This window comes from Hyperolius riggenbachi, chromosome 11, assembly GCF_040937935.1.
Source record: "Hyperolius riggenbachi isolate aHypRig1 chromosome 11, aHypRig1.pri, whole genome shotgun sequence".
Lineage (NCBI taxonomy): Eukaryota > Metazoa > Chordata > Amphibia > Anura > Hyperoliidae > Hyperolius > Hyperolius riggenbachi.
In genome coordinates, this window is record NC_090656.1 from 250,198,495 (window position 1) to 250,219,956 (window position 21,462).

A 21,462-nucleotide genomic window follows, 5' to 3' on the forward strand; every position below is an offset into this window, starting at 1 on the left:
CTATAGCACTGAAATGCGAACGCTGGAAAATCACCTGAAAGTGGTGCAGGCTACAAATTTGCGTTTGGCCATTTGCGTTAATCGCCGGCGATTAATAATATAATAATATAATGGCACTAGTGCTTTAAAAAGCGCTAGTGCTTGAGCGTTTTGCCGAAATCGCCGGCAAAACACTCAAGTGTGAATGGGCCCTAATGGCCCATACTCACGGGCTACAATTGTCGCCGCAACATGCGGCGCGCGCGTGTTGCGGCGACAGGTCGCCCATGAGTATGTGGTGTTGCCCGGGCGCGCACCCCGAACTGTCGCCCGTCGCTGATGCCGCCAGGCGATTGGCGCGGTCAATCGCCTGGCGACAGTCGCCGCCGCAACTCCGCCGCAACTGTCGCTAGTCTGCGTGAGTACGCGGACTAGCGACAGCAACATAATTGTAAATAGACGGCGCTTCCGGCGGGGGGAGGGACAACAGCGACAGCTTCCGCCGCATCAGTTGCCAGGTCCCTCCGCCGTGTGTATGCAGAGGGACCTGGCGACGAGCTGTCACCGGCATGTCGCGCACACGCTCCCGTGTGCTAGCGACATGCCAAATTGTAGCTGTAACTGTGAGTACAAGCCATTAGAGAGGTTTTCTAAGCATGCCCAGCGTTTTTTGGAGTGTTTTTGTGTAGCAGATTTCATATACTGTTACAGTAAAGCTGTTACTGAACAGCTAATGTATACAAAAACACCTGGAAAACTGCTCTGATGTAGCGGTTTCCAGAGCGGTTTTCCACTTTCCTATACTTTACCATTGAGGCAGAAACGCCTCAGAAATCTGAAAAATGCTGCAGCCCCCGAGTTTGCGTTGGTGGAAGAAACGAGCCGCTCTGGTGTGCACCTCCCATTCACTTTCATTAGCCAAGCGGTTTCCCCCCTGCAAGCGTTTTACAAAAACGCTCCAGAACCGCTCTGGTGTGCGCCAGCCCACAGTCTATCCTAACTTATGGAAGACAATTAAAGACTACTCTACTGTACTATTATTTATTTACTGCAGAGGTGCCCACACTTTTTCGGCTTGTGAGCTACTTTCAAAAATTAGCAAGTCAAAGTGATCTACCTATGTACAATTTTAGGAGCACACTTGTATATACAGAATGGAAAATGTAGTGGGGTCGGGATCTACCATGAAGGCCTTCGCGATCTACCTAATGGGCACCCCTGATTTACTGCATGCTTACCGCTGATATACCTCTCACTTTATGCATTTACCTCATGTTTTACCTCATGTTTTATCTCATGTTTTACCTCATGTTTTACCTCATGTTTTATCTCATGTTTGGAAATGGAGAAAAATCTTTCAGAATTGCTAAAAATGAGGAAAATACCGCATGAGGTATTTTACCTACAAAAAATATTTACCTCACATAGCTACCAGAATTGAGGCCAATGTGTGTCATGCTTGTGTGTATTTTCCTGCTGGATGGTGTAATGGTTAAGGGCTCTGTCTCTGACGCAGGAGACCAGGGTTCGAATCTCGGCTCTGCCTGTTCAGTAAGCCAGCACCTATTCAGTAGGAGACCTTGGGCAAGTCTCTCTAACACTGCTACTGCCTATAGAGCGCATCCTAGTGGCTGCAGCTCTGGCGCTTTGAGTCCACCAGGAGAAAAGCGCGATATAAATGTTATTTGTCTTGTCTTGTCTTGTCTATTTGTCATTGTAAAGATCACATGGACCTATTGTCAGAGTGCCCCAGTGACAGGCGCTTTTATCTGGAACCAGAGGAGTAGCTAAGGAGCTGTGGGCCCCGATGCAAGTTTTACAATGGGGCCCCCTAAGCACTCTATGCATAGCAATTGATACGGAGTACCAACACCTGCCAATGGCAACTACAATGTCAGAGGTACAAGAAGGGGATGGGGAACAGCTTGTTACTGATTACCCCCAAGCACTCTATACATAGCAATCCCTGCCAATGGCAACTACAGTGTCAGAGGTGCAAGAAGGGGATGGGGAACAGCTTGTTACTGATTACCCCCAAGCACTCTATACATAGCAATCCCTGCCAGTGGCAACTACAGTGTCAGAGGTGCAAGAAGGGGATGGGGAGCAGCTTGTTACTGATTACCCCCAAGCACTCTATACATAGCAATCCCTGCCAATGGCAACTACAGTGTCAGAGGTGCAAGAAGGGGATGGGGAACAGCTTGTTACTGATTACCCCCAAGCACTCTATACATAGCAATCCCTGCCAATGGCAACTACAGTGTCAGAGCTGCAAGAAGGGGATGGGGAGCAGCTTGTTACTGATTACCCCCAAGCACTCTATACATAGCAATCCCTGCCAATGGCAACTACAGTGTCAGAGGTACAACAAGGGGAGAGGAGCAGCTTGTTACTGATTACCCCCAAGCACTCTATACATAGCAATCCCTGCCAATGGCAACTACAGTGTCAGAGGTGCAAGAAGGGGATGGGGAGCAGCTTGTTACTGATTACCCCCAAGCACTCTATACATAGCAATCCCTGCCAATGGCAACTACAGTGTCAGAGGTACAAGAAGGGGATGGGAAGCAGCTTGTTACTGATTACCCCCAAGCACTCTATACATAGCAATCCCTGCCAATGGCAACTACAGTGTCAGAGGTGCAAGAAGGGGATGGGGAGCAGCTTGTTACTGATTACCCCCAAGCACTCTATACATAGCAATCCCTGCCAATGGCAACTACAGTGTCAGAGGTACAAGAAGGGGATGGGGAGCAGCTTGTTACTGATTACCCCCAAGCACTCTATACATAGCAATCCCTGCCAATGGCAACTACAGTGTCAGAGGTGCAAGAAGGGGATGGGGAGCAGCTTGTTACTGATTACCCCCAAGCACTCTATACATAGCAATCCCTGCCAATGGCAACTACAGTGTCAGAGGTGCAAGAAGGGGATGGGGAGCAGCTTGTTACTGATTACCCCCAAGCACTCTATACATAGCAATCCCTGCCAATGGCAACTACAGTGTCAGAGGTGCAAGAAGGGGATGGGGAACAGCTTGTTACTGATTACCCCCAAGCACTCTATACATAGCAATCCCTGCCAATGGCAACTACAGTGTCAGAGGTGCAAGAAGGGGATGGGGAGCAACTTGTTACTGATTACCCCCAAGCACTCTATACATAGCAATCCCTGCCAATAGCAACTACAGTGTCAGAGGTGCAAGAAGGGGATGGGGAGCAGCTTGTTAATGATTACCCCCAAGCACTCTATACATAGCAATCCCTGCCAATGGCAACTACAGTGTCAGAGGTACAAGAAGGGGATGGGGAGCAGCTTGTTACTGATTACCAATATTCAAAGTATCTATAGAAGTGATTATTATGAGCACAGGACCAATAGAGAGCTAATACTGTGTGGTTGAGGGAGGGCCCTTCGTGGCACCTTTGGCACAAGGGCGCTGATTCTGCAACCCCTATTGCTACTCCCGTCTGGAACGCTGGTTCATCGATTCGGGGAGAAAAATTCACATCATATACGCTCTCCCCCTCTCTCTCTCCTGTAAATATTTTATTATATCTTTTGATGGCACAACACTGGAGATATGACACTGTGACAATGTAAAGTCATCAGTGTACAGCTGCAACAAAACAACTATTAATGTCTAAACCACTGGCAACAAAAGTGTGTACACCCCCTAAGTGAGGAATGCAGTGGCGTAGCAATAGGGGGTGCAGAGGTAGCGACCGCATCGGGGCCCTCCCTCAACTACAGTATTAGCTCTCTCTGCTGTCTGCAATCTACATGTTGCCACTCGGTACACTTATCCTACGACATGGCCTGACGTACCACTGCTACGCCGATGACACACAGCTATACCTGTCCTTCAAGCCTGGTGGAACAGACCCTACCCCAAAAATAAACTCTTGCTTAGCTGAGCTTCAGGCATGGATGAATGATAACTGGTTGAAACTGAATGCTGACAAAACTGAGGTCCTGTTTGTGCAAAGCCAGTGCTCGCCATCAAAACAGCTCTATCCTAAAGCAACACCAATCAGGATTGGGAATTCAGACATAAACAGCTCCAACCTTGTGCGCAGCCTTGGCGTACTAATCGATGGGGAATTGAGTTTCAGAAACCAAATTTCATCTGTAGTTAAATCTTCCTTCTTTCATCTGAAGAACATTGCAAAGATTAAACATCTGATTCCCCCAGAGGATCTTCCAACCCTAGTCCACGCCTTCATCACATCACGGCTGGACTACTGCAATGCCCTTTATGCTGGCCTCCCCAAAAAGGACCTGCGTCGCCTGCAATTAGTGCAGAATGCTGCTGCCAGATTGCTAACAAACCAGCCTCGCCACTGTCACATTACACCGATCCTTCGCTCACTGCACTGGCTACCAGTAGAATGGAGAATACTCTTCAAGATTGGACTGCTGACATTCAAATCCCTGCACAATCTGGGCCCTGGATACATGAAGGACTTGCTGAAGCTGCACCACACCTCTCACAACCTCAGATCAGCAAGTTCTATAAACTTGGTCACTCCCAGAGTGCACCTCAAAAAATCTGGAGACAGAGCCTTCTGTCATGCTGCCCCTACTCTTTGGAACTCCCTGCCACACCCAGTAAAGACAGCACCATCCCTGGAGCTATTCAAATCCAGACTGAAAAGCCACCTGTTTAGCCTGGCATTTCCAGACTTATAAAATTCTTCCTCTGTACCACGATGGTCGGAGCCATGCTTATGCGCTTTGAGTCCCACGGGAGAAAATCGCTTTACAAATGTTATTTGTTGTTGTTGTTTTTATTGGTCCTGTGCTCATAATAATCACTTCTATAGATACTTTGAATAGTGGTGATCATTAACAAACTGTTCCCCATCCCCTTCTTGCACCTCTAATACTGTGGAAGACCTTGGTAGGTTTTGTTGTGCCCAATTTAAAACTTGCACCGGGGCCCATAGCTACGCCACTGCAAGAATGCTAAAATTCTGCCCAAAGAATCAATATTTTCTGTGCCCACCAGTATTTTCTGACACTGCCCAAAATGCCTAATTGGGCAGAATTTTGACATTCTTCACTTAGGGGTGTTCTCTTTTTCTCATCATTATTTGGGTTATTTTGCTGGAACAAACAAAAATTATTTAAAAAATGAACTGTACACATCAAATTTTTTTGAAGTAAACCAGAGATGAGTAAGTGTTATACGTACTGTGAGAGAAATGCTGGGTTAGAGGTAGAAGGTGTGTATATTTCTCCCAGATTTCTCTCTTATATATGTTAAAACTCCAGGGCAGCAAGCATTTCAGCAGTGAAAGGGTGTTCTTTCACTGCATTTGGCTTTTTGGAAAAGCTGGTAAAAGGGGCCCTGGAGTGAATGGAAGTGAGCGGGTGGGACTTCCATTCACCAGGCTATCCAGGCTTTTGAAGAAGCCTGGCTAATTAATTGCCTCATTAGGCTTCAGGGGAAACCCTTTAAATATGGTGTCTCCAGTGTTACTCTCTCTCTCTTCCTGGGATCTGCCTGCCTGCAGTAAGGAGAGAGCCAGACACAGTGAGTAACCAAACTTAAGCATACTGTTTGTAGAGCTGGATGCTAGATCCTCTCTATTGCATAGAGAGGGAATCTATGTATGTTAGTTAGAGCCGGACAGGCTAGGGTTTATTTTTATGTTTTGTTTTTTGTTGTACTCCTGTGTGTTGGATATGTAAATAAAGCTGATGCTATCAGCTTAAAACTTGGTCTGCTGACTGAACTGTTGTTTCTAAGACCAAACTGGTCCCTGCAATCTGCCTAAACCCCCTGAGACTACACAAATTGGACTCGTTCCCTTACATGTGGTGGAGGATGCTTTGGCATTAAAAAAAAAAAAGATCATGAGCTCCTCAAAGAGGTGGTGCAGCAGCTAGCTGCAAGGAGTGCAGCAGCACCGCCTACAGAAACCGCTAAGTCAAGTGCTATTCGTGCTAGCTACTATCTGCAAAAGTTGACTACAAATGATGATGTTGAAGCTTACCTTTCCACATTTGAGAGGATTGCAGAGCGTGAGGAGTGGCCTAGAGAGCAGTGGGCGGGTCTGGTGGCCCCCTTTCTATCTGGGGAACCCCAAAAAGCCTATTTTGATCTGGATCACGTAGCCGCTAAAGATTATGACAGACTAAAAGCTGAGATTCTGGCCTGACTGGGGGTCACGCTCTCAGTCCGCGCCCAGCGTGTTCATCAGTGGATGTTTATAACAGAAAAGCCTCCCCGCTCCCAGATGCATGATCTAATTCATCTAACTAAAAAATGGCTGCAACCGGAGACTCTAACCGGACCACAGATCGTGGAGAGGGTAGTGATGGACCGGTTCCTTAGGTCTCTACCGACACCTTTGCGCAAATGGGTAAGCCATGCAGAGCCAAAAACTGCTGATCAGCTTGTGGAAATGGTGGAGAGGTACGTTTCTGCTGAGGAGCTACTCAGCCTTCAACAAGTAGAGCGAACCCAGGTTCCCAAGGGAAAGCTTCCTGCTTGGAAAAAAGGATCTACAACTGATAAGAGCATGCTCCAACGTGGAGAATCTACTAGCGCTAGACTCAGAGAGTACCAAAATGTGTCAGGAGGGCCCCCTCCTCGCCGAGGACCTAATAAAGAGTTAGTGCGGTGTTTCAGTTGCAATATGCTGGGACACTTTGCTGCAGACTGCAGCCTAACTGATGAACCTATGCAGTGTGGTATGGCCTTAACAAATAGACGTACGTCAATGTATGCTCAGATTGTGTGTACAGCCCTTCCACAGACAGGGAATGATAAGCACCTGTGTAATGTTGTTGTGGAAGGAAAACAAGTAAATGCATTGTTGGATTCTGGTAGTCAGGTTACCCTGATGAAATCTGTGTTGGTTGAAACTCCTCAATATGTGCATGATAAAGTAGGGGTTACATGTATACATGGGGATACTCGCGAGTATTCTATTGCGGAAGTGGAAATCAAAACTGCCTACGGGACATTAATGTACCCCGTAGGGTTGGTTCCCACTTTACCACACGATGTCATTTTGAGTAGAAACTTCCCACATTTTTGGAAATTGTGGGAGACAGACAAGGTTATGAACCAATCTTGCTCAAAGGGAAGCTCCCCTGATTCTGGTACTAATGTGTCTGAGGGTGTACCGGAGGCTGGGGCTACTAGAGATTTTCCGTTCTCTGTTTTAGCAGGGGAAGCTGATGAGGTAGACATGGAACCCCAGGTTGACCAGGTGATACCAGAGGGGGAAGTCCATGTAGACTCGGTTGAGGAAGAAAATGACATGCCTGATTTGGAGATTAGGAGGGATAATTTTGCTTCAGAACAGTTAAAGGATCCCACTTTATCTAGAGCAAGGGCTAATGTAAAAGTTATAGATGGGAAACCCGTAAACCCTGACTCCACGCTCTCTTGTCCCTACTTAGCCCTCCAAAATGACCTGTTATATCAGGTAGTAGAAAAGGGAAATGATCGGGTGGAGCAACTGGTTGTCCCGAAACCATACCGACGTATGGTACTTGACCTTGCACACAAACATGTGATGGGTGGACATTTAGGGGTAGAGAAGACAAAGGAGCGAATTTTGCAACGGTTTTTCTGGCCAGGACTACATTGTGAAGTCGAGGAATACTGTAGTTCCTGTCCAGACTGCCAGTATTCGGCTCCTAGGCCACATTTTCGTAGCCCTTTGGTCCCTCTCCCTGTCATAGAGACACCATTTGAGAGGATAGCAATGGATTTGGTAGGCCCGATAGTAAAATCTGCACGGGGACACCAACATATATTAGTAATAATGGATTATGCTACCCGATACCCCGAGGCCATTCCCCTACGTAATACCTCATCGAAATCCATTGCTAGAGAGTTGGTACAAGTCTTTAGCCGGGTGGGAATCCCAAAAGAAATACTTACTGACCAAGGTACCCCATTTATGTCCCGGGTCATGAAGGAGTTGTGCAGATTGTTCAAAGTGGACCAACTTCGCACTTCTGTATACCACCCCCAGACTGATGGGTTAGTGGAAAGGTTCAATAAAACCCTCAAAAATATGCTTAAGAAAGCGGTTGACAAGGACGGGAAAAATTGGGACTACTTATTACCCTATCTAATGTTTGCTATAAGGGAGGTTCCCCAATCCTCTACAGGATACACCCCTTTTGAATTGTTATATGGTAGACACCCTAGGGGCCTGTTGGACATAGCCAAGGAGACCTGGGAGGGTCAACCCACCCCCTTTAAAAGTGTCATTGAGCATATATGCCAAATGCAGGACAGGATAACTGCAGTGCTGCCCATAGTAAGAGAACACATGGAGCAGGCGCAGGAAGCCCAACGGAGGGTGTATAATAGGAGTGCTAAAATACGTAATTTTTCCCCTGGTGATCGAGTACTAGTTCTAATACCCACAGTAGAAAGCAAATTTTTGGCAAAGTGGCAAGGACCCTTTGAAATTCTTGAGAAGATTGGCGAGGTAAATTATAAGGTTCGCCAGCCAGGTAAAAGGAAACCTGAGCAGGTTTACCACGTCAATCTTATCAAACCTTGGAAAGAAAGGATGTCACTGTTCACCAAGCCTACTTCATTTCTAAGTGCAGAACCCTTAGTGCCAGAGGTTAAGGTGGCAGACTCCTTGTCCGACACTCAGAGGAAAGAAGTACAGGCCCTTGTAATGAAGAATAGGGATGTTTTTTCGGAGAAACCTGGTCGAACCTCTTTGGTAAAACATGACATCATAACTGAACCTGGGGTAAGGGTTAACATAAAACCTTATAGGGTGCCTGAAGCTCGACGAGAAGCCATATCTCAGGAAGTTAAAAAAATGCTGGAGTTGGGGGTCATTGAGGAGTCGCATAGCGATTGGTCCAGTCCAATTGTCTTAATTCCTAAACCGGATGGGAGCTGGCGCTTTTGCAATGACTTTCGAAAATTAAATGCTGTCTCCAAATTTGATGCCTACCCTATGCCTCGTGTGGACGAATTAATTGAGAGACTAGGAACAGCCAGATATCTGACGACCTTAGATTTGACCAAGGGCTATTGGCAGATCCCCCTGACAAACCAAGCCAAAGAGAAAACTGCTTTCAGCACTCCCGAAGGTCTGTTCCAGTATGTTGTGTTGCCATTTGGGTTACATGGGGCCCCTGCCACCTTCCAACGTACCATGGACCAAATCTTAAGGCCCCATAGACAGTATGCAGCAGCGTATCTGAATGACGTGGTTATCCATAGCGCGGATTGGCAATCCCATCTACCTAGGGTACAGGCCGTGCTGGACTCCATACGTATGGCCGGACTGACAGCGAACCCAAAGAAATGTAGCATAGGCCTGGAAGAAGCCAAATATTTGGGGTATAACATTGGCAGAGGGCTAGTTAAGCCTCAGCTTAACAAGGTGCAAGCAATTCAGGACTGGCCTAGACCATTGACAAAGAAACAGGTTCGAGCTTTTTTGGGAATCACTGGTTACTACAGACGGTTCATAGCTAATTTTGCCACTATAGCGGTCCCCCTGACTGACCTTACAAAAGGGACCAAGTCTATAATGATCAAGTGGAACTCTGAGGCAGAACAGGCCTTTCAGACCCTTAAAAAAGCTTTATGTAGCCAACCAGTGCTGATTACCCCAGACTTCACACAAAACTTTATTGTGCAGACGGACGCATCTGATGTGGGAGTGGGAGCAGTACTGTCCCAAATCAGAGAAGGTTCAGAGCATCCTGTGGTTTTCCTGAGTAAAAAGTTGAACATCCATGAAAGAAACTATGCTACAGTAGAGAAGGAATGCTTAGCAGTTAAATGGGCTCTGGAGGAGCTTGGATACTATCTGTTAGGCCGCCAGTTTACATTAATTACTGATCACGCCCCCCTAAAATGGATGTGTGAAAATCGGGAAAAGAATAGAAGGGTGACAAGATGGTTCCTGGCCCTTCAGAACTACAAGTTCACAGTGGAGCATAGACCCGGGTCCCAGCTGGGAAATGCAGATGCCTTGTCCCGGGTACACTGTCTTGAGGCTAGTTATGTTCCGACCCCTACGTCGAAACAGAGGGGGAGGGTGTGTGAGAGAAATGCTGGGTTAGAGGTAGAAGGTGTGTATATTTCTCCCAGATTTCTCTCTTATATATGTTAAAACTCCAGGGCAGCAAGCATTTCAGCAGTGAAAGGGTGTTCTTTCACTGCATTTGGCTTTTTGGAAAAGCTGGTAAAAGGGGCCCTGGAGTGAATGGAAGTGAGCGGGTGGGACTTCCATTCACCAGGCTATCCAGGCTTTTGAAGAAGCCTGGCTAATTAATTGCCTCATTAGGCTTCAGGGGAAACCCTTTAAATATGGTGTCTCCAGTGTTACTCTCTCTCTCTTCCTGGGATCTGCCTGCCTGCAGTAAGGAGAGAGCCAGACACAGTGAGTAACCAAACTTAAGCATACTGTTTGTAGAGCTGGATGCTAGATCCTCTCTATTGCATAGAGAGGGAATCTATGTATGTTAGTTAGAGCCGGACAGGCTAGGGTTTATTTTTATGTTTTGTTTTTTGTTGTACTCCTGTGTGTTGGATATGTAAATAAAGCTGATGCTATCAGCTTAAAACTTGGTCTGCTGACTGAACTGTTGTTTCTAAGACCAAACTGGTCCCTGCAATCTGCCTAAACCCCCTGAGACTACACAAATTGGACTCGTTCCCTTACATGTGGTGGAGGATGCTTTGGCATTAAAAAAAAAAAAGATCATGAGCTCCTCAAAGAGGTGGTGCAGCAGCTAGCTGCAAGGAGTGCAGCAGCACCGCCTACAGAAACCGCTAAGTCAAGTGCTATTCGTGCTAGCTACTATCTGCAAAAGTTGACTACAAATGATGATGTTGAAGCTTACCTTTCCACATTTGAGAGGATTGCAGAGCGTGAGGAGTGGCCTAGAGAGCAGTGGGCGGGTCTGGTGGCCCCCTTTCTATCTGGGGAACCCCAAAAAGCCTATTTTGATCTGGATCACGTAGCCGCTAAAGATTATGACAGACTAAAAGCTGAGATTCTGGCCTGACTGGGGGTCACGCTCTCAGTCCGCGCCCAGCGTGTTCATCAGTGGATGTTTATAACAGAAAAGCCTCCCCGCTCCCAGATGCATGATCTAATTCATCTAACTAAAAAATGGCTGCAACCGGAGACTCTAACCGGACCACAGATCGTGGAGAGGGTAGTGATGGACCGGTTCCTTAGGTCTCTACCGACACCTTTGCGCAAATGGGTAAGCCATGCAGAGCCAAAAACTGCTGATCAGCTTGTGGAAATGGTGGAGAGGTACGTTTCTGCTGAGGAGCTACTCAGCCTTCAACAAGTAGAGCGAACCCAGGTTCCCAAGGGAAAGCTTCCTGCTTGGAAAAAAGGATCTACAACTGATAAGAGCATGCTCCAACGTGGAGAATCTACAGACACAGTGAGTAACCAAACTTAAGCATACTGTTTGTAGAGCTGGATGCTAGATCCTCTCTATTGCATAGAGAGGGAATCTATGTATGTTAGTTAGAGCCGGACAGGCTAGGGTTTATTTTTATGTTTTGTTTTTTGTTGTACTCCTGTGTGTTGGATATGTAAATAAAGCTGATGCTATCAGCTTAAAACTTGGTCTGCTGACTGAACTGTTGTTTCTAAGACCAAACTGGTCCCTGCAATCTGCCTAAACCCCCTGAGACTACACAAATTGGACTCGTTCCCTTACAGTACCTAGGGCTTCCTTCCAGCCCCATCTGCACGGATCACTCCCATGCCGCTGTCCTGAGTCTTCATTACCGGGTCCCGTAACTCCGGCCAGTCGCAGCCAGTCAACATATGCGCAGTGTGCTCCCTCCGTCTTTCTGGCGGCTGGGAGCGTTCTGGTACACTTTAAATAGAAAATCCATTGACTATCTTGATCTAATGAATGGATGTAGCAAAACAATCCCAGACACACACACGTCGATCTATGAAATACTGCTCACTAACAGCTGTTGCTTGTTTTGCACGCCTGCACAGACTGAGTGACTGACAGGGAGGCTCTGACACTCCCAGTCATGTCAGAGTCTGTTGGGATGAGAGTGGAGCATTTGTGTTCATACAAAGCAATCATCATTGTAAAACAAATGAACAAGCACAATATTTTGAACTCATTTGCTTAATTGATTTTTCATTATTATTGAATTTTAGAACTTTAGGGAAAATTATTTAAATTGTTAAAGGGAACCTGAGGTGGGAAGGATTAGGAGGCCGCCATATGTATTTCTTTGTAAACAATACCAGTTGCCTGGCAGTCCTGTTGATCTTCTGGCATAAGTAGTGTCTGAGTCAAAACCCTGGAACAAGCATATAGCTAATCCAGTAAAACCCAACTCAGCTTCAGAACAGCTGATCTGCTGCATGCTTGTTCAGGGGCTGTGGCTTAAAGTATTAGAGACACAGGATCAGCAGGACTGCCAGGCAATCAGCATTGTTTATAAGGAAATAAATATGACAGACTCCATATCCTTCTCGTCTGAGGCTCACTTTAACTTGTCTTCTTATTGGTTGTCAGACTTTTTTTTTTTACCTCTATAATACTAAACATTATTTTTCCTTATTTTCAGACCATCGCTTTCCAAAATGTCACCTGCGTTCTGACTCCTCCCCCTACTGCTCCCACGCCGGCCCCTCCCTGGTGATGGAACGCTCCTTGTCCCCGCTGACGGAGCAGGAAGGCGAGGCGTACTTGGAAAAATGCGGCAGCATACGCCGGCACACCGTGGCCAACGCCCACACGGACATCCAGCTCCTGGCCATGGCCTCCATCATGCACCCCAGATCGGAGGAGGTGGAGCTATCGGACCAGTGTCTGCTGCTGCAACCCAGCTTCAACCAGCGACACTTCAGCAGCGTGCCGAACATTGCGGACAGTCCAACGGAACTGCTGAACGATAGCTCGGAACACAGCTGCCCCTCCCCCAGCTGACCCACACACAGCTGCCCCTCCCCCAACTCACTCACACACAGATGTCCCTCCCCTAGCTGAGCCACACACAGCTGCCCCTCCCCAGCTGACCCACACACAGATGCCCCTCCCCCAGCTGACCCACACACAGATGCCCCTCTCCCAACGGACTCACACACAGATGCCCCTCCCCCAGCTGACCCACACACAGCTGCCCCTCCCCCAGCTGACCCACACACAACTGACACACACACAGCTGACCCACACACAGATGCCCCTCCCCCAGCTGACCCGCACACAGATGCCCCTCCCCCAGCTGCCCCACACACAGATGCCCTTCACCCAGCTGCCCCACACACAGATGCCCCTCCCCCAGCTGCCCCACACACAGATGCCCTTCACCCAGCTGCCCCACACACAGATGCCCCTCCCCCAGCTGATCCACACACAGATGCCCCACCCCCAGCTGAGCCACACACAGATGCCCCTCCCCCAGCTGCCCCACACAGATGCCCCTCCCCCAACTGCCCCACACACAGATGCCCCTCCCCCAGCTGCCCCACACACAGATGCCCCTCCCCCAGCTGATCCACACACAGATGCCCCACCCCCAGCTGAGCCACACACAGCTGCCCCTCCCCCAGCTGACCCACACACAGCTGCCCCTCCCCCAGCTGACCCACACACAGCTGCCCCTCCCCCAGCTGACCCACACACAGCTGCCCCTCCCCCAGCTGACCCACACACAGATGTCTCTCCCCTAGCTGAGCCACACACAGATGCCCCTCCCCCAGCTGACCCACACACAGATGCCCCTTCCCCAGCTGACCCACACACAGATGCCCTTCCCCAGCTGACCCACACACAGATGCCCCTCCCCCAGCTGACCCACACACAGATGCCCCTCCCCAGCTGACCTACACACAGCTGCCCCACCCCCAGCTGAGCCACACACAGCTGACCCACACACAGCTGCCCCTCCCCACCTGACCCACACACAGATGCCCCTCCCCCAGCTGACCCACACACAGATGCCCCTCTCCCAGCTGATCCACACACAGCTGACCCACACACAGCTGACCCTCCCCCAGCTGACCCATACACAGGACTGGGAGGGGTCATCAGAACAGGGACTGTGAACTGGATTTTACTGACAGAAAGGCCCCTTTGAGGCCATCTTTACTGCCTGTCACACTGCTCAATGTGCAGAGAGTCCTGATGGCACATCCACCAATCAGAACACATTTCTGTGTTTTCCTGGAATTTTATTATGTCCTCCGCAGGTCACTTTAAAGGAACTTTACAAATATTACTCTAAGTTTCTGGATCTCCCATTTTTCATATACTTTGTGTCAAAAAATGCATTGAAATGCTATATTTTAAGTATCGGACAGATCTCTTGTCTGCCAGCAGTGCTGCTAACGTGGTCCGGGATCCCCCTTTTCACCTGGCAAGACATCTAATGGCCAGGCCCGGATTTCTGAGAAGGTCACAGAGGCCATGGCCTAGGGCGATAAAAATTAGCAGGGCGCAGGACTTGGAGAGATAAGAGGTCACATGTCAAAGTAAATCACCTCTCCTGCTTTGCTCTGGTCTGCCTGAATTCCAGAGATCCCTGCATCTCTTGTGCAAAGTGTGTGTTATGGCAGTCAGCATCTGCTGTCACCTGTATGATGAGAGGGGACAAACAATCTGCTGTGAGAAGAAAAATATATGGGCTTAAGTAGCAGAACTCTTGAGTTCCGATTAGTTTTTCTCATTCAGCACGCATTAACGGGCAGGAATTAGCAGCTCTCCCCTCTCCCTGACTGATGGTTTATTACTAGTAGGTCAGTGCTGTTAAAGACCTCAGATCTGTAAAATTTATGGCTTCTTTTTCCTCCTAGAGAATGACAACAACATTCTTTGTGATACAGTTTAACTCTTTCCTGGCTTTTTTTGCCAGCAAAGTACTGTGTTAGCCATCAGTGAAAGCAGGATGTTTTGAAACAGAATGACAACTGTGTTACATTTATTTATATTTACAAAACAATCAATGGATCTCCTGCTGACTGTATATATAGCTGTGTGCCCAACATCTTGTACACAGTAACAAAGTCTGAAGACGGCTCTCACTGTTTTTCTTTTGGTTAGCCAATAAAAAGTGTTATTCTGTTACAAAACTTCCTGCTGACTGATTTTAAAATCTGTCTTAAGTGCTAAATTGTCACTGTGTAAAGTACACCTGAGCTTATGCTGGGTACACACAATGCAATTTTCTCACAGATTTACTGTCAGATCGACTATTTCCAACATGTCCGATCTGCTTTCCAATCAATTTTCTGAATGATTTTTCATTGAAGTGAACAGCATATTGATCGAAAAATTGAAATTAGATCAGACATGATGGAAATAATCGACCTGACAGTAAATCTGTCAGAAAATTGCATCATGTGTACCTAGCATTACACTACATCCATGCCAGTGTGTGTAGTGTCAGAACCTTCTACTTACCTGGTCTCTGTTTTGGATGGGCTTCTCTCCATTGCACTGCTCTGTCCCGTTTGTGGCTGTGACTGCAGCTAGTCGCACAGAGCACAAAGAAGCAGCGATGTCCACTGGGGCTCCTTGTGATTTTGCGCTCCTGTATGCATGTGCACAGGAGCCGAGGGAGTGTTATGGGTATGTGTACTTGACAAGTGCTGCTGAGTGCTCATACATGTGCATCATTTCTGAAGTATGCAAGCCCAGAACACTATCGCCTGCTGTGCATGCAGACAGGAGCGCAAAATTACATGGAGTGGACAGAGCATGCACTGCTTCTTTGTTGAACGGGGCAATGCAGCAAAACAGAGGGGGGCCTGGTCAAACTAGTCAGAGTTGGACAGAATAGGGGGGTGGTTGGTGACAGCCGGCCTAGGGCGCTGGAAAGTACAAATCCGGCCCTGCTAATGGCCGTTACATCACTGCACTCAAACCGCTGACCTGCCAGTTACTGCAGTAAAGGCTGTTGGAAATCTTGCCTGTTGGAAGAGACCAGATGAAGAGGGGGATCCTTGTCCCTTTCTTCTACTTCAACAGACAAGGATCTGCCAGACGTTCACTTCTCTTTCTCAGGAAATGCAATTGTAAAGGGAAAAAGCACATCTCCCTCGGACCCCAACTCAACTGCTCAGCCGGAACACGATCCAGGATTTGCCAAAGACAAACGAATGGCATATATACGAGAAGCCCACCTGCATGATCATTCCTTGTACTGTATATTCAGGGCGGTTTTAGACTTTTTGCTAGTGAGGAAGGAAGGAAGGAAGGAAGGAAGGAAGGAAGGATGCCCCCCCCCCCTCTCTCCCCCCCCCCCCTCCCGAATTGTAATGATCGCACAACACCCTACAATTTGCACCACACTTTAAAGCTGCAAAGAGCCCCCCCCCCCAAAAAAAAAAAACACCCTCAATAAAAGGTAGGTAGCCAGGTATAGGTGTCCCCAGTATTGCTATCAAGGTACATTTGCCCCAGTATAGGTTGGCCCGGTATAGTTGCCCCCAGTATAGGTTAGCCAGGTACAGTTGCCCCTAGTATAGGTTAGTCAGGTACAGTTGCCCCTAGTATAGGTTAGTCAGGTATAGTTGCCCCCAGTATAGGTTAGCCAGGTACAGTTGCCCCCAGTATAGGTTTGCCAGGTACAGGTGTCCCCAGTATAGGTTGGCCAGGTACAGTTGCCCCCAGTATAGGTTGGCCAGGTACAGTTTCCCCCAGTATAGTTTAGCCAGGTACAGTTGCCCCCAGTATAGGTTGGCCAGGTACAGGTGCCCCCAGTATAGGTTAGCCAGATACAGTTGACCCCAGTATAGGTTAGCCAGGTACAGTTGCCCCCAGTATAGGTTAGCCAGGTACAGTTGCCCCAGTATAGGTTAGCCAGGTACAGTTGCCCCCAGTATAGGTTGGCCAGGTACCCCAGTATAGATTATTCAGATACAGTTGCCCCCAGTATAGATTAGCCAGGTACAGTTGCCCCTAGTATAGGTTGGCCAGGTACCCCAGTATAGATTAGTCAGGTACAGTTGCCCTCAGCATAGGTTGGCCAGGTACCCCAGTATAGATTAGTCAGGTACAGTTGCCCTCAGCATAGGTTGGCCAGGTATAGGTGCCCCCAGTATAGGTTGGCCAGGCACTCTCTTCACTTCCTGTTTCTGCCTGGTGCTGCTCCCAGACTTCTGTCGCCTGAGAAAGTCGCCTCACTTGATATCATGGGCGGAACTGACCTGTGTATATATTGCAACGATTTGATTGGATTGGATCAGTACTCAGATCGGGATATCTGCTCATGCGTTCCAGGCCTCATTTACAAGAAGCTATATTTATAGCTGCAACAGGAACTTCAGATTTTAAAAGGCCATAAATTTTAAAAAAGGCCTTGTAGTGACATAGAATAGTATGTAGTAATGTGCCTGGTTTTATCATCAGAAACACTTCCTACCGTTATATATTGCTGTATGTTGCTAGGTAGCTCCGCCCTACCAGTGACGCTTAGCCTAGGCTGTTTAGCTATGCGGAATTCTTTTCTCAGATCATTCTGGGAGACTAATTTATACTGGCTCTAGGATGCTCAGCACACAAACATTTTGCAGACATCACCTGAAAGGACTAAAGATGTCACCACCTTGTATAAATTTCAGAATATATATCAGGGAGAGAATTTTTTTTTTACAAAGAGCAATCACTGAGATAGGAACACACTTAGCAGAAACGCAAGCGCTGCATAAAACGCTGTGTTTTTGCCGCTAAAGTTTATGAGCCGCATGAAAAAAAACGCATATAAAAACATATGCGTTTTGTATGTGTGCGTTGTTAAAATGTTAGTTTTGTTGCATAATATTAAAAAACGCACATAACGAAAGTCAATGGGAACGCAATGCATTGCGTTTTGTAAGCGTTTTTCATGTATTTTTATATGCGTTTTTTATTATTGTTTTATGATATGCCTTTTGTATATGCGGACCGCAAATGCGTAAAAATGCACGCAAAGCGCTAGAAAAACGCATATGCGGGAAAAAACCCAAACGCACTAATAACGCACACACAAAAAATTACAGAACACGCAACCTTTTACGCTCTGCTATGTGTAATCTTTAAATGAATATTGTAAAAAAAAAATTTCATTCGCTGCAGTATTTTCACTACAGGTCCTCTTTAACCCTTAGGAGTTGAACACTGCAGATATACAGCATATACGTTACAGGCTGGGTGTGAAATCCGGGCATTCTATAGCAAGTATAAATCGTTTCAGGGAAAGCGTGAAATGCCTCCTTCGGTTTCAGAAGATGACGCGCTTTGCCTAGGCATTCTGTGGAAACAAACGCCCTCATGGTAAGGAATGAGGAAACGAGGTGCTATTTAGGTCATTTCTTCTGAAATCAGCACCTCCTAAATGCTGTTTATAAAGAGCCGAGAATTCTTTTAGAGAAAAACAAACGGGCAAAAGCCGGCGCCCAAACGTCATGGCGTCACTCGTCATAATGACGGGAAGGCTAGAATGTCGATTCTAATCGCGATTCGTTGCACTCTATTTGATAATTACAGGCTGCGCTGCTTTTCTCATCCACCCGCAGGCAGGGAGACTAATAACCGGTTTTGGCTCCGTTAAAGGTGTCCAATAACGGTACAATATTTTGCTCAGATACGATCATTCAATCAGATTTGCGGGATTGTAAGTAATCAGAAGGTAGTTATCGATGGTCCCCAGAATCTATTAGGACACTTTCTCTCCTCAGATACAATCGTAAAATCCAACGTTTCGACTGACATAACTCTGCATTCCAATCGGTCATAGAATCGTTTGTACAATTCAATCAAAAACATTGTACCGTTAATGGGCACCTTAAAAAGGAGCTGTAGCGAAAATAATAAAATTGGTTACTTTTTACAATATTAATTTATAGATTATTTAGTCAGTGTTTGCCCATTGCCAAATCTTTCCTCTCCCGGATTTACATTCTGAAATGTATCACTGGTGGTGTCATATTTAGTTCTGCCAGGAGATCTCTACGGAATGTTCGTTACTGAGAGTTCTATGCACAGAGGTAGATACTGCTTGCTTGGCAGTTGGAAAAAGTGGTTATTTCCCACAATGCAATGAGGTTCACAGACAGCAAACTGTCAGGACCATGGTCGTGACATCACACTATGGGAGGGGTTTCACCACAATATCAGCCATATATAACGAGAACAGGTGGACCATTTCTTAAAGAGGAACTGTATCGACAAAACGTCCCCTGGGGGGTACTCACCTCGGGTGGGGGAAGCCTCCGGATCCTAATGAGGCTTCCCACGCCGTCCTCCATCCCTCAGGGGTCTCGCTGCAGCCCTCCGTGCAGCGGTGACGTCAAGATTTACCTTCCCGGCTCCAGCGGGGGCGCTGAGTCTCTGACGGCTGTCGGCTCTGAAGTAGGCGGAAATACCCGATCGCCGTCGGGTCTGCTCTACTGCGCAAGCGCAAGTTTCCGGCGCCTGCGCAGTAGAGCGGACCCGACTGAGATCGGGTATTTCCGTGCCGAAAGCAGCCACAGCGCCCCCGCTGGAGCCAGCAAAGGTAAATATTGAAGCTACAGTCGGGTCTGTCGCCGGCTGTACGGAGGGCTGCAGCGAGACCCCCGTGGGACGCAGGACGGCGTGGGAAGCCTCATTAGGATCCGGAGGCTTCCCCCACCCGAGGTGAGTACCCCCCAGGGGAGGTTTTTGATGTTACAGAGTCTCTTTAAGCTAAGTACACACTTAAAGTCTTTGGAAAATGAAAGATCACAGATCAATTTTACCCCCTTCTATGTAGTACGAGAGCCATACCTTCACAGAACTCCCCATCAGATAAAAATCTTTGCAAGATGCTGCACACATGCAACAGATCAGTATGTGCAAAAGATCAGTTCCTGCAAAATACATTCATAGTCTATCTGCAGATCATTCTCGATCCTTATTACCAAAGGTTTTTTTTTTATACACAACCGAATATTTGTTATTAAAATTCAATAAAAACCTATTGCGAAAAAAATATCTGCAGATCTCATATGCACATTGCTTAGTGGACATTCATCTGCAGATCAGACAATCATCTGCATATCTGAAGATCCATCCTGGTGTATCTGATCTGCAGATGATTGTCAGTTAAACAAGGTGTGTATGAGGATCTGCAGATATAATAGACTGAATGCATTTTGCAGGAATGGATCCAGCTGTACCGCAGTGCAGTGCAGTGACAGACTGGTCCTATAGGGGGCACCACTTCAGTCCTACATCCTCATAGGATACAAAATCTCTGTGTGGAAAGCTGGTCTCTTGTCTATGAAAGGAATGGCAGTATATGGTACGGGAAATGTGAAGAAAATGTAGAGAGAGGTATCCATGCTATGGAAATATCTGTAAAGTAAAGTGGAGATATTGCTGTACCTTTTGCCTGTCTGTTATCTCATCAGCCAATGGGATTCAGCGTTGGGTGAGCAGCTAAAAGTCACCGCTAGTGACAACCAATGAGACGCTGATAATAGCTTGTGCATGGGGCGGGGATAAGATCCTTCAGCGCCAACTAAGATGCTAAGGCGTGTCCACTCTGCCCCCAGGCCTGGGTTGTTTGGTCAGGGCCCAGGTGTGCCCCTCTCCCCCTTTCTCTATTGCAGGGTAGTAGTAGTAGTAGTAGTAGTAGGCAGAGCTCAGCCCGCGTTATTATGAACTTAAAGGGGAACTGAAGTAAGAGGTATATGGAGGCTGCCATATTTATTTCCTTTTAATCAGTACCAGTTGCCTGGCAGCCCTGATGGTCTATTTTTCTGCAGTAGTATCTGAATAACACCAGAAACAAGCATGCAGCTAGTCTAGTCAGATATGACTTCAAAGTCTGAAACACCTGATCTGCTGCATGCTTGTTCAGGGGCTATGGCTAATAGTATTAGAGGCAGAGGATTAGCTGAATAGCCAGGCAACTGGTATTGCTTAAAAGGAAATAAACATGGCAGCCTCCATATACCTCTCTCTTCAATTCCCCTTTAAGCCAACACACCACGAAAGTAACGCACAGATGGGAATGTGCAGACTGTGCGATTATAACTTGCCACCTTCCACCTCTATACAGCGTTCCCTGGCAGACTAGTGGTCCCTCCTCCCTCCCTCCCTCATATAGCGCTCCCTGGTAGGCTAGTGGTAGCGCCTCCCTCCCCATATAGCTTTCCCTGGCAGATTAGTGGCCCCTCCTCCCTCCCCTATATAGCGTTCCATGGTAGTCTAGTGGTCCCTCCCCCATATAGCTTTCCCTGGCAGTCTAGTGGTAGCTCCTCCCTCCCCCATATAGCATTCCCTGGTAGTCTAGTGGTCCCTCCCCCATATAGCTTTCCCTGGCAGTCTAGTGGTAGCTCCTCCCTCCCCCATATAGCATTCCCTGGTAGTCTAGTGGTCCCTCCCCCATATAGCTTTCCCTGGCAGTCTAGTGGTAGCTCCTCCCTCCCCCATATAGCATTCCCTGGTAGTCTAGTGGTCCCTCCCCCATATAGCTTTCCCTGGCAGTCTAGTGGTAGCTCCTCCCTCCCCCATATAGCATTC

At 47.5% G+C, this 21,462-nt stretch overlaps 1 protein-coding gene across 2 annotated transcripts in view; it reads left to right on the top strand.

Annotated features, from left to right (window-relative positions):
• Window positions 1-14,212, top strand: part of PRR5L (proline rich 5 like) — a 101,715-nt gene extending 87,503 nt beyond the window's left edge. For both annotated transcript variants that reach the window (XM_068259503.1, XM_068259502.1), the window contains one exon: window positions 12,560-14,212. In XM_068259503.1, coding sequence (XP_068115604.1) covers window positions 12,560-12,921 — 362 coding nt within the window. In that variant the 3' untranslated portion in view covers window positions 12,922-14,212. The remainder of the gene's footprint in view (window positions 1-12,559) is intronic.
• Window positions 14,213-21,462: the final 7,250 nt, after the last annotated feature.